Source organism: Excalfactoria chinensis, chromosome 15 (genome assembly GCF_039878825.1).
Source record: "Excalfactoria chinensis isolate bCotChi1 chromosome 15, bCotChi1.hap2, whole genome shotgun sequence".
In the NCBI taxonomy this organism is placed as follows: domain Eukaryota; kingdom Metazoa; phylum Chordata; class Aves; order Galliformes; family Phasianidae; genus Excalfactoria; species Excalfactoria chinensis.
The window spans coordinates 6,313,493-6,328,314 of record NC_092839.1 but is presented as its reverse complement, the minus strand read 5'-3'; the positions used below and the strand labels follow the sequence as shown (position 1 = coordinate 6,328,314).

Genomic DNA, 14,822 nt, shown 5'->3' with positions numbered 1-14,822 from the left:
GGCCGACGGGAGCACTGACGGAAGCGGATATGACGTAGTGCAGCCGACGGGTTACCGTGCCGGAAGTTGGTGAGCCGTGCCGCAGCTGACGCCCAGCCGTACCGGAGCGCGGGGTGCGCCCGCAGGCATGGAGACGCGGGAGCTGCTGCAGGAGCTGTCCGGCTCGCTGCGCGCGGTGCTGGCACGGCTTAGAGGTGAGGGACGGGGCCGGGCGGGGACCGAGGCGGACGTTGGGCGGGAGCTCGGGCCGGCTTTCCGCGGACTGAGGCCTTTTGTCTGCATTTACAGAGGGAGAACCGGGTGAAGGCCGCGAGCCGTTCGAGCCTCCGCGCTTCTGGGATGCTCTAGGTACGGGATGAGAAGCGGGTTGGCGCTCAGGGTACCGCGCTGGGTCGGGCGCGGTGCTGGGCCCGGCCTCTGAGTGGGGTGGAGGCGTTGGGCCGCGGCTGGAGTGTCCGCAGCAGGACTGAGAGCTGCAGGGGAGATCTCCGGCACTTCCCTCAGCTCTTGTTCTGCTGCCGTTGCAAAGCAGCATGAAGCGGTTTTTACAGCTATGTTTTTAAATGGATCGTTCTAGTGAAGGTGGCCTTGGAGCGGGAGATGAATGTGGTTGTGGGTAGCAGTTCCAGCTAAGTAAGAAGCTGGCAGTGAACACATACCTGATGCGTACAATGTCTGTGCGTCAAAAGCAGCATGGAAATTTTCATTTGCAGTGTAATTTAGCATATAACTTTTTCATGCTGGGAAGGAAGAAATAGTGGTGTCAGGGAAGACACTGCTAATCGACTTACTCTGTTCTGCTGGCTTTTACCTGACAGAGTTTCTAATTTCCCTTTTCCCGCTGTATCCTGTCTAGATCAGGCATTCAAGGAAACATCACAGGAAGCTACAAAGCTTAGCCTGGCATTCTCGAGGCCTCCACTGCCTTCTGCAGAGGTTAGTAAAAATCTCCCACAGAGCAGGAAATTGCTGCCTGTGTGACAGGTGTGAGGTATCTCGCAGTTCACTTGACTAAAGCAAAACTATCAAGTTGAGCATAAAAAAGGGACATTTATATGAACTGTATTTTTTAATGAATATTAATCAAGTTCAAGAATTGCCTTGGAAACTAATTTATGTAGGTTAGGAGATGTCTTCTTAGATCTTTTTTGTTAAGCTTCTACAACTGATTGTTGATGGAGGTGAGATACTGGGCAGTGTAGATCTGTTCTCTTAACAATTAATAGTGTTATGTTTTCTGTTAATTAAGAAAATATTAACACTGTATGTGCCTCAATTTGAGGATAATTAAACCATTTTTTCCTTTCTTTACATCCCTTGAACCAAGGTGTGGTGGTCATACACCGTATATCAACTCTCGACACATACAGTGAGCTTGCATCTCTAGCAAATTACTCTCTTCTGTGCTTATAGGCATCACAGAAACATGCTACCTCTTCTTGTGCTGTGTTTGTTTCTGTTATTGTGATGCTAGCTATGCTTCCTTTTTCTTACAAAGTAATGTAGATGTAAATGATTTCTTTTGAGGCTTTCTAAATGTAGTGTAGCCATGTGATATTCCAAGTTAATCCTTCTGCCTACCCATTTTCAGAATTGTCGGAAGCTGAGTGAAGATGTCCAAAATGCTATTCTTGCAGTTGCCACAGTGTACTACTGGCTCCCCAAGGGCCAAGGTGAGAGAGTGATGGAGGACAGAGTCAGTTCTTTCATCACTATGTAAAGAAACCCGGTATTTCACAGCATGTTAAATTTGGTCTGTATGGGAAAACTAATTAATGTGAACAAAGTCGTGTCAGCTATTCTATAGACTTGCAACCTGATTATGAGTGAACTTGACAATTTGCTCTTGGAGATTTCATTTGTGAACAAATGATAATATAGGAAGTGATATAGTTTACCAAGCATTCATGTTTATAAAGAGATGAAATCTCTGTCTAAAGTCTTGTTAGAACTTTAGAATTTAGGCAATATAAATTGCTTCTGTAACTTTATACTGTGTGTTTTTGCCTGTCTGTGTGTTCATCTATGTCAGTTACTTCCTTTTGGCAACATACTTGCTGTTTCTCAACCAGGTACTACACTTCGGAAGATGGTACGAGATGCTACCACTGAAGTATTGGAGGAAATGATCCACCTCACAGAAACAATTCTCATTTCTCCATTGGGAAGGTAGTACTTTTCCAGCAAGGAGAAAAAGTTGCAAGTATACTAAGGAGCAGCAAATGTAGACTGCACTCATAAGGGAAGTGGGAAGGCAGAAACTGAGCATTGTTATTAGGCAAGCAAAGGTAGCAGACTCATTGGGGAGGGATTCTGATTGAACAGAACGGTGCTGGTGTTAACATCTCTTAAGCCCATAGCAACAATGTCAAACTGGAAAGTTAGGCCAACAAAATTAACAGTTGGGTTTGGAGAAAGTAATTGGCATCACACACCATCCAGTAATTGCCCAGCAAGACCATTGCAATTACTTGGGTCTGAGGTCAAGCCAAGAAATCAGTGGTCTGGATTCAGGTTGGAATCAAGGAGAGAATCAAGACCAGGGATAGATGTGGCTGCAACATAGCCGTGATGTAGCAGAAGCGGGACCTAGTAAGAGACTCTCAGGGTAAAAGTTTCTCACATGTAAGGAAGGGCTGGGTCTCACTTGTAGCATTCTTAACTGCATTTGCTTTGGTAGAGAATAGATTTTTCATCATGTCTGGAGCAAGAAAATATGCTGGAAGTGGGATTTCCATGACGGTTCTTGATACTATTTATACTGTTTGGCAGTTCTTGCTTGTGGAGTGAATGGTGACAGTGATTGTGTGACTCTCTGTGGCTAGTTAGTGGACAACAGTCCTTCAGAGGAAATATGCAGTCTCTGTATTTACTGATTAATTCCATTGCCTCTAGGCAGAGATCAGCTGTCTCTTCTAATTTGGATAAATATTCAAAGTTAAATAATACTGTTTAAGCACCTTGAGAGGTCTTTGTAAGAAACTCCTGCATCTTGTTTCAACTAGTAACTAAATTCAGTAGGATTTATTAAAGGATCCCGTGCTTTGCACAGTTGTGGAATACTGGTGACAAGCTAGTTTGCCAGTATTTTTTCAGCTGAGCCTCTTATAGTGGGCACAAAAATAAAACTGCCTAGCAGGGTGGTGTGGTGTTACCCTAACTTTGAGAGCCTCTGTTTTGTTTCAGCTCATCTCAGGAGCAGCTTATATCAACTGGTGGTGTGTGGGAGGCATGTGAGCAAGCGTCCAACCTGCCACGAGGTGAGTACTGTGTATGCAGACCAATGGAACTAGAATGTGTGATCTCAAAATACTGTTAACTCTTGAGAGTGGCATTTTAGGTAGTACAGTGGAGGCTTCCTCATTCTTCAGAACCCTGCTATTCTCTGAAGTATGGGAGCCTGCTCTGATTATCTGTATAGTGGTACAGTACAGTTCTGAGCTTTGCAAAAAAATTGATCCTATGATCTCAAGATCTCATGGTTGCAAACATAGGTGAATGTTGGTGCAAGCTGATTTGAATCACTGTGGTGCTACAGTTCTCTTCACTTTTCCTTTTGCAGATAACCAGGCAGCAGTTGTGTCATCTCTGTCTGCATTTCTAGGTGTGGTCAAGGATGCTGTGGAAGAGATGGAAAATGTAAGGAAACCCCTAAGTCACTGGGGAACCTGCACTGATTTCTCTGAAAGAACACAAGCATCGTTTAATATACAGGCTTTGATTTAGATTGGTTCTAGTATGACCAATATTATTATCTTATGCCTGTCTTACTGAGGTTTTTAAACCTGGGTCTGGTTTACCTTACATAAAGCTTCATGGAAGCTTTGATCTAAACCGTGTTTGTGGTTTTAGGTTGATGTAAGAATGGGACTGTTTGCCAGGTTCTTGCAGTTTGCCGTATTGAACAGGAGTCAGTGATCAGGTTTTCTTAATCCAGAGCCTGGCAGCGGAGATGCTGGTTGAAGAGAGTTTCCTCCATAAACGATGTGTGTGATGTTTAGACCATGTTTTACTTATCCTCCTGGATAATGCTGCAATAGATATTAGGTTTGCAATATATCTGTGTTCTCAGGCTCTAGTGGAAGAACGAGACCCCTACAGTGATGTCATAGAAGATGAGGAGCTTGGCTTTCGGGGTAACAGAGATACCTATTGGTCAGAAGCTGACCGGAAGCTACTTGGCTCCTGCATGGGATTAATGAAGGCTTCTAAAGCTTGCCTGAAGAAGGTCTTGAGTGTAGTGAAGACTTATGGAAAAGCTGACTCTTCAGAGCAGATTGCTCAGCTGGATGACATTGCAGACATTGCCAATGAGATCAGTCCAAGGTAAGCCATGTCCTGAACTGTGTTTATGGTTTTAGGTTAATGTAAGAATGGGACTATCTTCTAGGTTCTTGCAGTTTGCTCTATTGATCCAGAGTCATTGATTAGCTTTTCTTACTGGAATTAAAAGAATCTGGCAGCTGAAATGCTTCTTTGTGTTCCAGAATAGTTCCTGTTTTACTTGAGGTCTGGAAAATGGAATGGAAAAACCTTACTGGTACTTAAGGTTTTGGCCAGGTGGTAGAAATAAATAGGAAGACTGTTATATCATAGTCTGTTGAGTTTTGCATGTTAGGAAAGGAACGCGTGCTGCTGCTTAGGGTGGAGTTGTGGCAATGACTAGAAGTAAGGTGGGAGTTGCACACAGATGCCTGAGAAGGTAATGTATGTAAAGTATCCCATGGGTATAACCAACACTGTCTCCTTGTCCTGCCATGCCATACATGACTTGCATTGAGGGTGGATGTAGGATTTGGCAAGGATCTGTGAATTGTGCAGCTGGGGCCTTCTTCCATTGCACCCCTCTCTTCTATTCTAGCGTTGATGAGCTGGCATTGAGCATGTACCCACCTATGAACCATCTGGCCGTGCGACTCAATGTAAGTTTTTGCAGCCTGCATGCAGGTCTACTCACTTGGATGTAGAGAAAGGGAGGAAATTGAACTGGAGGAATTATGTCTTTCAGGAAGAGGTCTTATTACTATCTCAGTAATAAGTTCGTATGAATGAAGTGTCTCTTTTGGTTCACTTAGCTACTTTCAGGTGGAAGTGTATTCTTCATCTTTACTTCAGGGAAGAGGATGTCTTCTCTTGTGTTTGCTCTGTACTGTGATCCATAGAAATAACCAATGACAGTACTCAGGAAAGTGCGGTCTATTGCTGCCAGTATATTGCACGTCTACTTTTTTCTCTGGATAATTTAGATTTGCTCAAATAAAGTGATCTTAACTAAAGAAATAAATTTAAAATTCTCACAGTGTGGTTGAGCACATGCTTCACTTGTTAAGTGAAAAAACCTAGATAGATATATACTTTCTCATACCTGAAATGTTTTATTCTGGTTTCACACATACACTGAGTGGATTGAATTTTCTTGTTGAAGTATTGCCTGCTATCAAATTGCATTACATTCAGTCACTTAAAACTTCATGCCTTTTTGTCAGTTAAGAAGTTCTAACATTTATGTTTTTAAAGGAAAAAAAAAAAAGTCCTTTAAAAAACATCCTGTCTTATTTATTTTTACCTGTCCCAGACAGTGACAGATTTGGAGATAATCCCACCATGGCAATGTTAGTTGACTTCCATTTGCATCAGGGTCTTTGGCAGCTTTACTTATTCTTGGCTAAATTAGATATCTCTGCACCTCCCTTTCTTTCCAGTTAATCCTGGTCCCTTTTTTTTGCATGTTTGGCTTACTTATTTCCCTTTTCTTTCTTTGTAGGCTGCTAAATTGGCCTCAGTATTAAAGAAAGTCTTAGAGATTACAAAGTGAGTATGAGTTACAACTTATGAGCATGTGTTCGCTGCTGTGAAGGTTAATATCTCTACTTCCTGTCAAAGATGATTCAATTCTAGAAAGCAAATGCTGTCATGTTGGAGTAATTCTGATGTTACCCAGACACAACGCAATAGGAAAAGGATGGCAGGAATGATTACTGCTGAAGATGGACGTATGTGTCAAGGTTTCAAACTAGTGCTATGGACATGGGTTCTTCCTTGCTCAAGCACTGTGGGGCTACAGAAGTCCTGTTTTAATATTGTAGTAATTCAGCACTGCACAATACCAATGTGTTTGGGGGATTTTTGGATACATAAATATAAAAACCCCCAGGAGGCCTTCCTAATGAATTTCCTCCACTTTTACAGGACAAGCCATGTATGTCCACCATCAGAAGAAGGCTGGGTGCAGTTTCTAACAGGTGCAGTAGATCACAACATGGACAAAATCAAGAACTTCACACAGGGTGAACTTTAGCTCTTCTGTGTCCACATGTGTTACTGCCACTGGCTCTGATAAATGCTTTTCCAGAGAATCTGGCCATTCTCCAGCTACAGGGAGAATTATGAGGACAGTGTTTTTGGGCGGGGACTTTTCTACTGCCTGGCAGAACTTGCCTAGAAAATCCCCCTTTGCAGTTGCAGAAGATGTCATTTCGCTTGGACTCTTGGGATGATGCAGTGCTTCATTTTAAGCTGTGAATGTGTTCTGTTTCTCAGACATTACAGCTATTGTGGGGTTCAGAGAACAATAAAATATTGCTGGATTTGCGTCATTAGCTGCATCTGTTTTCATGTGGCAGAGAATATATGCAGAAGAAAAGAATCTCTGTTCTCTTGCAGTCGGGCAAAGGAAGAGTGAACGCTATTTCTTTCTTCCGTTCCCTAAGAAAGTGGTAAAAAATACATACTGCATTACCAACTTCAAGAATCTGTAGGAGATAAGAGTATTTCTCAAGAGGAGCGCTGCATCTGTCACTTTGAAGTTCTAAAGTAAGGGGTTTTTTTTGCTGCAAGAGAGAAAGAATGATTGAGCACTGGTATGTTCAGCAGGAATGCACACAGAAACCTGGGATCTGCTTGAGCCCATTGCCAGTCTTTTTCACAATGAAGTTCAGCTTCCAAGACTGGAGAGTGGATATAGTGATAAATGGGAAAGAGATGAGTATGTGCGAATAGTAAAAGTCAGACATGATTGTAAATATAATTTTATTTAAAATTTTAATATCGATGCTCACCAAAGGTCAGTGCACAGAACACTCTTGTAAATAGGATAGCAGAATCTGTTCTATATTGAACATCATGCAACTGCAACATTGATACTTTTGTAGCTCTTCAAGTTCTGGATTTGAAGGCATGTAAGGTGTGCAGTAAGTCTTCTACGCCCTGCTTCGGTAGGGGTGAATGAAATATGCAGATCTTGAGTGCTTTTAGGTTGCACAGAACCCAGCCTGAAAGGCAAAAAGGCATATAGGAAGTACATCTCTTTGTATTTCCAGTTCCTGGCCCCTGGAGATGCATATGTGGGAAAGTTTTTCACTCAGAGGGTGGTAAAGCACTGGAACTGGTTGCCCAAGGAGGTTGTGGATGCCCCATTCCTGGTTCCATTCAAGGCCAGGTTGGATGTGGCTCTGGGGAGCCTTGCTAGTAGTTGACAGCCCTGCCCATGGCAGGGAGGTTGAAACTAGATGAGCATTGTGGCCTTTTTCAACCCAGGCCATTGTATGATTCCAAGATGTCAAAAAATAAAACAAAATAATGAGAAACTCTGTAGAAAAGGTTAAGTGGTAACTGAAACTACCAGAATGGGATTGTGATAAGAACAGCTGTTTGGGAGGGAAGTATGGGGGTTGAGTTCCCCATGGAAGTATCTAAGTTTAATTTGTCCTGATGCAGTTTCTTGAGAGAAATGTTACTTTTTCATGTGGAAAAGCATATTTGTCTTGGATAACTTGATTAAGTCAGGTTTGCTTGGTTCTTCAGCAGAGAATGGGAAGAACCATTGATGGTTGTTAACTGTCTGTTCTCTTTGTCAGTGTGATAATCTTATGTATGATCCCTAAATAAGGGAGAGCCTGGGACTTGTAGCTGTAGTGATCTCTTCCTACTGTGTGACTGCTGTTTATTCTGGGGGACAGCATTTCTAGGGCAAGAATTTCTCTGGCTTGTGTTGTGTCAGTTTTTCCATTTAACTGCTCTTAGGTCAGTCATTTTGCACTCACCTGTACTTCCTTTGTCTGTAAATGAGGCCTCGCCCTCCAACCACTATCACACACTTCTCCAGGGGTTCAGTGAGAGGATTCAGGAGGCTGATCTTCACTGTAGATGGCTGGTACAGCAGCACATTTTCTGGAAACTGTTGAAAGAAAGCAGTGAGATGAAACTCAGAGGAGGAAAGACCGACTAATGCAATTAAAGAGAGATAATTGATTCATGTTGCCAGAGGTCTCAGCCTGAGCTGCCTCTTGCCAGAAGACACAAAGTCCAACTTTCTTCACCACTGCAGTATTCTTCTGTAGCTTTCCTCATCTTCTGACATATGGACTTGTGACTGTGTTACAGGTTACCTGTATTTATTTATTCTTGCATGTATACAAAGTAGAAATGGGAGAAATACTGTATACAACAGTGCAGTACAACTCACTTCGCAAAGTGACATTTCAGTGCTTTGAAAGAAGACAATAAGAGGAAAGCCACTCAATGTAGCAGATTTTTTCTGCTGCTTGTAACTACAAAAACTGCTTTCTCACCACTGCAGTAACAGAATGACAGACCAATCTAACCTCAATAGTCAAAGGAGGATCACAAACGCTTATCTCTTCTTGTGCAAAATATGTGTAGGCGTCCTCATCTCTCAGCGTGGCAGTCAGCCTAAGCAGACGGTTCTCTCCCAGCTCTTTTCCGTACCATGAGTAAGGCACAAAGACTTGCAGGGTTTTAACTGGAATACAGAGTGGTGAAATACAGATAACAGTGCAAGCGATGTTAAGTTCTTCACCCGCGTGGCCCAACAGTGCACTGAAAACTGCACCATTTAAAAGACTGAGTGATTCTGACTGGATCTCCAAATTCAAAAACCTGTAAGGTGATCCACATAACATGCTGCAGCTATTTTCCTCTTTTTTTTTTTTGTTTGGATTGCCTACAACTGGCTTTCCAACCAATATTTTGTAAACTTAGAGCAAAGTGTGTTTTTCTGAAGTGAGAAGACTAGATGCGCTCCTCCAGCCTCAGCAGAGTCCTTACCTTCATTGTTTCTGATGGTAAAATCAAACTTTTCCTTCCAAAGTTGCATGATGGGAATGCCGTTATAATGTAGAGACTGGATTCCAAGTACCAGGTTTATAGCCTTTTCTCTGCCACTGTAGTTAAACATTTCAGTGGAAAGTGGAATATCTTGTCCCAGTATCAGAGAACTCTTGGACTGGAGGTGGATATAAAGGTTAACTTGCTCTTCAATGGCGGTAGGAATGGAGATAATCTTTTTCCTGCTGCCGATTGTCTGAAGTGTCTTTATCTTTCTGCAGACTTTGTCAAGTACTTTTTTTTCCTGAAGAGAACCTGTCACCAAAAAGAAAACTAAGTGTTTATTATAGCAGAGAGAAATATCTCATGCTTTGGTTGAAGCAGACCAAGAACTTCAGGTGAGAGGAAACTGGGTGTGTTTGAGAGATTTCTAATAGTTTTTGAGCACTTTGGTGCTAATAAATGTCAGAGTAAGAAAAGATTTTCTCTTTGGAACTGTAGCTATGGAGTGGTACTGTGTTGTTTTGTGATGGACTGGAGCCAAGAGACAGTGTGCCGTAGAGTAAGGTGAGATGGTAGGGCTGTGTTGGGTAAACAGAACGCAGTAATAGATTCTGAAGATCTGAAGTGGATGTCCCTGCAGTTCTGGTATGGCTTTGCTCTATTATCATTTACCTTTCACTTGTAACATGGTCAGCGAATGTGCTTACACATTTGCCCACCTCGTACCTTCAGGATATTTGTAGTTGTGTGTGATATCCTCACAGCGTTCACTGCCCACACTCTTGGTGCTGATGTTGTTGCCAGTATACTTTGTGCAGATGAAAGCTGGCTTGAGGATTTCATCTGCGTTGTGTATCCAGACCTTGCACTTGGCATTTATGGCAGCAAAGAAATAGCAGACATCATAATCCACTTCTGTGTCCCCTTCCTTGATGGCCTGAACAGGAGCTGGCCCACAAAAGGAAGGACCTGAAGAGAAAATATAGCCCAATTAAGAATCAGATGCTTTACCAGCTAGGCCCGTGCTTAGTGTAAACATATACAGGGAGTGTCTAGTTAAGTGTCTAGTTAAGAAGGCCATCAGGGAGCAGTGCTGCAATGGATCTTTTAGAACTCTACAAGCTACATGAACCAAACAGGTCAATGATGGACCTCCATCCCATTTTGCATCCCTTCAGTAGAAGCTGGGGGAGGGATCCAACTGCTTTTTTTTTTTGGCTCCCCTTTTCTCTATCTCTCTCTTTAATATCTTACCTTTGCTTTTCTTCTGGCAGGTGGCATCCAGTGCCTGCCATCCGCTGTACTCTGGTAACAAGTCTTTTCGAGCCATCCAGCATTCATTCCAAACATGGAAAGTCCTGTGAGAGGCACAACATGTGTTTATAACAAGGCACTGAGCCCTGTGGTACAGGATACTTTTAGCCAAATCACAGCTAATTAATGCTTCAGAGGAGCTCAGCACATAGGAGCAGTGGTGACCATGGCATTTGATATAAGTGGAGATTCTCCAGGTGAGATGGGCTTTCCTTCATAGGAAAAAATTTTGGTTGCTGGAATTTCTCAAGAAAAAGTCATGCAGACTGGATCTTAGCTGTTCTGTATCTCATAAAGTTGCAGCTGTTTTCCTTTTTCCCTCTGTGACATCCTAGACCCAGATATTGTCTCAAACTCTTCCTTGGGCCCTGCCTTGTTTCCTTACCAAACACGGGCACTCTTGTCAGGTGTAAGCAGCATCCCATCTTCATCATAATACTCATTCACGTTTGGGTTGCTGTTAGTGTTGTGAGCCCACGTGAAGCCTGTGACAACCCTGGTGGGAATTCCCAGGCATCTCAGAACTGTGAAAGAAAGAGCTGTGAATTAGTAATATATCCTGCCCTGGAGTGTCCCTGCTGTTGTATGTAGAGCTTTTTTGGGTATGAAGCTTATTGGAGCATTGGTGGGCCTGGTCTTGGGAAATGGCAAGAGGCATTGTCCCTTCAGGGTGTAAGTTACCATGGGTGTATACAGTGAACAGTGTGTACTAACGCTCTTTTAACCCACAGGAAACTGTGAGGATCTGCCTCAAACCTAGTGATGAAAGTTTATGTTATTGGAAACTGTGTTAAGCCAGGAATTCAGGTATATGCCAGAAGATTCCCAAACCAAACAAGGGTTTGATCAACATGCAGGTCTTTCAATGACAGCTGTACCTGAGCACATGACTGCGGCAAACACTGAGCACTGCCCATAGCGAACAGGTTGGCACTGCAGTGTAGCCCACTGTTGGAGGATGGAGCTGCTGCCCAACCACTTGGAAGGGGGTGTCCCATCATAGCATTCTCTGGTTCCAGATTCTATCAGGATTTTTCTAGCCAGGTTGCAGTTCATCTTGAGGGAAGGAGGAGACAAAGGTGGATTAAGGAATTAAATCTCTGCAATAGGTAAGCCGTATCCTGTTTGATGAAGCTACTCCCAAGGCTGCTGAAACCATAATTTCTTGTGAGAAGCATGAAAGTCATAACTGGGCAGAAGATGATGGGCAAGTCTCTGGGAGTTACCTAGTAAGCATGCTGTTGCTACTAAGAAACTCCTGCGGCACTGGTTGTCTACTACAGGAATACCAGGAAATGCTGGAAATAGGTAGGAGATGTTGCTTAGAACAGCGCTGGGCAAGCTTACTCTTTGGTGAGTGGTTTTCCAAAAACAGAAAGTGAGATTATACAAGTTTCTTGTCTGTACGCAATTCTAACTTGCTGGGGTCTGGGCTGCTGGTTTCTCTCCTTACCATGGCAGCAACTGTGCGGCAGATGTAAATGGGGTTCTTGCGCTGGGTGTGATCCTTGTCTTGTTGGTAGCATTCACCAATGTCCAGCAGCCTGAAGCAGATGTCCACAATATCCACATCAAACTGCAACAAAAACAGCAGCTCAGGAATTGTGGCCTGAACATTTTATTTTCTGAAATCCCTACAAAGGGCTGTAACTGCAGATGCTTGCTCCCTTTCTTCTAATGGTCTTCTCTAAGTGGGCTGTGGAGGAGAGCTCTGGGCAGAGATTTGGAGGAGGAGCAGCTGTGTGACTTTATTGAAACAAGATGGGAACTGTGTTAGTATCATACTGCATCGCCTGACTGAGGTCAATTCAGGGCTTTTTATTAATAGAGAACAAGCCAGGAAATTAGCTAAAATTATGTAAATTGGGTTATGGGACTTCATACAGGCTCCAGACAGGCTGTTCTGTACATTCCTAAGAAAAACAGTGAGTACAGACAACAAGTACTTTCTGCAAAGCCCCAAAGTCCTGGAAATTATTAGCATTCTGTACATACAGGAAATATCTTCCTCTACTAGTTGTAAAAAAGCACAGACATTTCACCTCTTACCTGTCCAAAGTCCCAGGGCTGTGCCAAGATTTCGTTTTCAGTCCCCCAGTAGATGACACCATCTTGGTTTAAAATGTACTCCTGCCTCTGCGCCTCATTAGGCAAAAACACTTCATCATCTATTTCAGAGGAAGAAAAACATCAGGAGGAAAGCATTCAGATGGTTATAGACACCCTTACACCAGCAGACTGTATACTCTGTGGTGTACTGGGAAAGTAGGGCAGAGAAGAAATTCATTGCAACTTCTGTTTGAGTGGAGGAACTTGGAAAAGTTGCTCTAAGTAGCTCTTTTACTCTGGTGTCTGTTGACTTTCCTATTCATATGAAAAACCAGAGTTTCTGACAGCAGAGTGCTCAAGGAATAGGGCAGGAGTGCTGAGGAAGGCCATGTCAGGGTCTTGTACAGCTAGCGCTGCTCAAAGTGCGGGGCAGGAGCAGACAGAGTTACTGGGTAGAATCCACCTCCTATCTCTGGTGACACAGTGACAGAGCTCAAAGCTGGTTTTATGAAGTGAATGATCCCTGTCTGCCTTTTTGTTTTAGACTACTTACCTTGGCACCAAGGGTTAAAGAGAAGGATGAATTTTCCCAGGAGACAGTAAGCCTTGGAGGCACGTAAAAACAGATCATACTGGCCAATGGGAGCGTTGGCAGGTGTGTTCACACAGATGGTCCAGAAATATGGGTCCTGTTCTTCTACTCTTGCACTCCACTGCTTCTGGTCTCCCAGGCTGGAGATGGGAAACTTAACCTGGGTTCTATCTGCTTTAGAGCGCTGTGGTCCTGCAGCAAGAGATACATTTTCCAGACATGTACTGCAACTCGTCTACTGCAGAGTATAGCTACCATGTCTAGGTCTGGAGCCATTGGTCTCTTTCCATGCAGGAGAGTTTTAACCCTTTAGCTTAGTGCTTACCTTAGTGCTTCTATCTTAAAGCTTGTCTATCTTTCTGAGGTTAGTAGTGAACTAAGGCCACCTTGTTTGAAAGTGGAATGTATATTTCATACAGTATAGAAACCAGAAATGGTCAGAATCTACCTCCTGGGATACTGTGTCTTGTGACAAAAGTCACGGCCAAGTGATCAGATATAGAGCATGTGGAGCAAGGTGGGACTGAATGGTCTTGCTCTTTTTGGGACTGTCACTGGAAAACAGTCTGCAACAGAAAACAACTGCAACAGGCTTAGTTTAAACATTCCTAACCCAAAAGCCCCAAGTAAGAGTGTGTACTTGCAAATAATAGAGCGGTGAACTTGCATTGGTTATTGTGCTGCAGCCTCTTTTCTGGAAAAAAAGGTTTAGTTCTGACCTTGCAGTTCCACTAGCAGGAGGCTTTACTCTGGTTTAGATAAACTGTTAGTGTGCCTGACTTCTAAACCGGTCCAGCTCTGAATATGTCTACCAACGCTATTCTTCATGTGGCTGTTGGAGAAGAGCTCTAAAAGGTTTGGTAACGTTACCTGTCTGTACAGAGAGGAAGGTCCTTTTCAGCTGCTTCAGGTAGTTGTGTATTGGAGATGAGAAGCTCACTGTGATAATGAAAGGCTGCCCCCTCCTCACCACAAGCCTTTCAGTGCTGATTTCTTCTGTATGGTGGTTACTGTTGTTCATTATGATCCTGAGATCACATTTTTTGATGCTTAGACCTGTCGCGTGAGGGAAGATTAAACGAGCTCAAAAAGCAGCTTTTGCTTATATCTTAGTAATGTTGCTTTACTTCCTGTGACTTTTCACAGATCTTATTTTAGCTTTAAGAGTAGCCAAGGACCTTCTCTTTCCTCAAATGGCTAAAGCACTTAGTCATCTCCCTCCAACTCTGTAGTCTGGTTTATCTCAATCTCTCCCACCCCCACATTAAGGATAACTAACTCCCTTAGACTTGGTAACATTTTCTTGGCTACTGGCCTGTAAGAAGCTCATGTTGTCTCTTCTTCTAGCCTTGGAGCAGGGACTTTTTTTTTTTTTTCCTGGCAAACAAATGGCAAATGCTTGGGTCTAGCAGAGCTGTTTATCACTTACCTTGGTTCATGGCTCCTTCGCTTGTATGGGGGCAGTCTTCAGCTCCACTTGATCTGGTGGGTGATGTCTCCTTCCTTCAGCTTTCTTCAAAAGTAGTCTGTTTGCAAAGTTGTTTGCTCAGTTTCTTTATGAAGGGTGTGTCATGATGTTGTCCCTTCTCCTTCAGCTTATCTTGCTGGCCTGATGTGCAGAAGTTGAGGACTCTTATCTGTCGGGCCATGTGAGAGCTGAAAGGGGGACTTTTCTTTGGTATGGATAAGGTGAAATTCCACAACCCATGTGAAGCCTTTAGAAACCTCTTCTTCAAAGAACTGTGTGTTACAGACCCTCAGAATAGGAAATGCAAATTTTAGCTTGGCCCTAAACTAC

General features: G+C 43.2%; 2 protein-coding genes across 2 annotated transcripts; one reads left to right on the top strand and one right to left on the bottom strand.

Moving 5' to 3' along the window:
• The first annotated feature begins 16 nt into the window (after window positions 1-16).
• On the top strand, window positions 17-7,002 carry CCNDBP1 (cyclin D1 binding protein 1). Its single transcript, XM_072350076.1, has 11 exons — window positions 17-194; window positions 289-348; window positions 857-936; window positions 1,592-1,673; window positions 2,073-2,169; window positions 3,187-3,260; window positions 3,563-3,639; window positions 4,073-4,326; window positions 4,862-4,922; window positions 5,765-5,811; window positions 6,190-7,002. Exons 1-11 carry the CDS (start codon window positions 128-130, stop codon window positions 6,296-6,298), a joined length of 1,008 nt encoding a protein of 335 aa, XP_072206177.1. The 5' UTR covers window positions 17-127; the 3' UTR covers window positions 6,299-7,002.
• Window positions 7,003-7,120: 118 nt separating this feature from the next.
• EPB42 (erythrocyte membrane protein band 4.2) lies at window positions 7,121-14,578 on the bottom strand. Its single transcript, XM_072350075.1, has 13 exons — window positions 14,454-14,578; window positions 13,895-14,080; window positions 12,986-13,216; window positions 12,433-12,551; window positions 11,837-11,959; window positions 11,262-11,439; window positions 10,769-10,907; window positions 10,324-10,427; window positions 9,796-10,038; window positions 9,067-9,381; window positions 8,604-8,761; window positions 8,043-8,176; window positions 7,121-7,271 (listed from the first exon to the last, which is right to left on the bottom strand). Exons 1-13 carry the CDS (start codon window positions 14,461-14,463, stop codon window positions 7,121-7,123), a joined length of 2,091 nt encoding a protein of 696 aa, XP_072206176.1. The 5' UTR covers window positions 14,464-14,578.
• Window positions 14,579-14,822: the final 244 nt, after the last annotated feature.

Coding starts and splice junctions, on each gene's coding strand:
- CCNDBP1 (XM_072350076.1), top strand. CDS start 128: ATGGAGACGCGGGAGCTGCTGCAGGAGCTGTCCGGCTCGCTGCGCGCG. Junction 937..1,591: donor CTCCACTGCCTTCTGCAGAG/GTTAGTAAAAAT, acceptor ACCCATTTTCAG/AATTGTCGGAAGCTGAGTGA. Junction 3,640..4,072: donor CTGTGGAAGAGATGGAAAAT/GTAAGGAAACCC, acceptor CTGTGTTCTCAG/GCTCTAGTGGAAGAACGAGA.
- EPB42 (XM_072350075.1), bottom strand. Junction 10,428..10,768: donor GACAAGAGTGCCCGTGTTTG/GTAAGGAAACAA, acceptor TGCCTCTCACAG/GACTTTCCATGTTTGGAATG. Junction 7,272..8,042: donor TACAGACAAAGGAAGTACAG/GTGAGTGCAAAA, acceptor TTTGCCTTTCAG/GCTGGGTTCTGTGCAACCTA.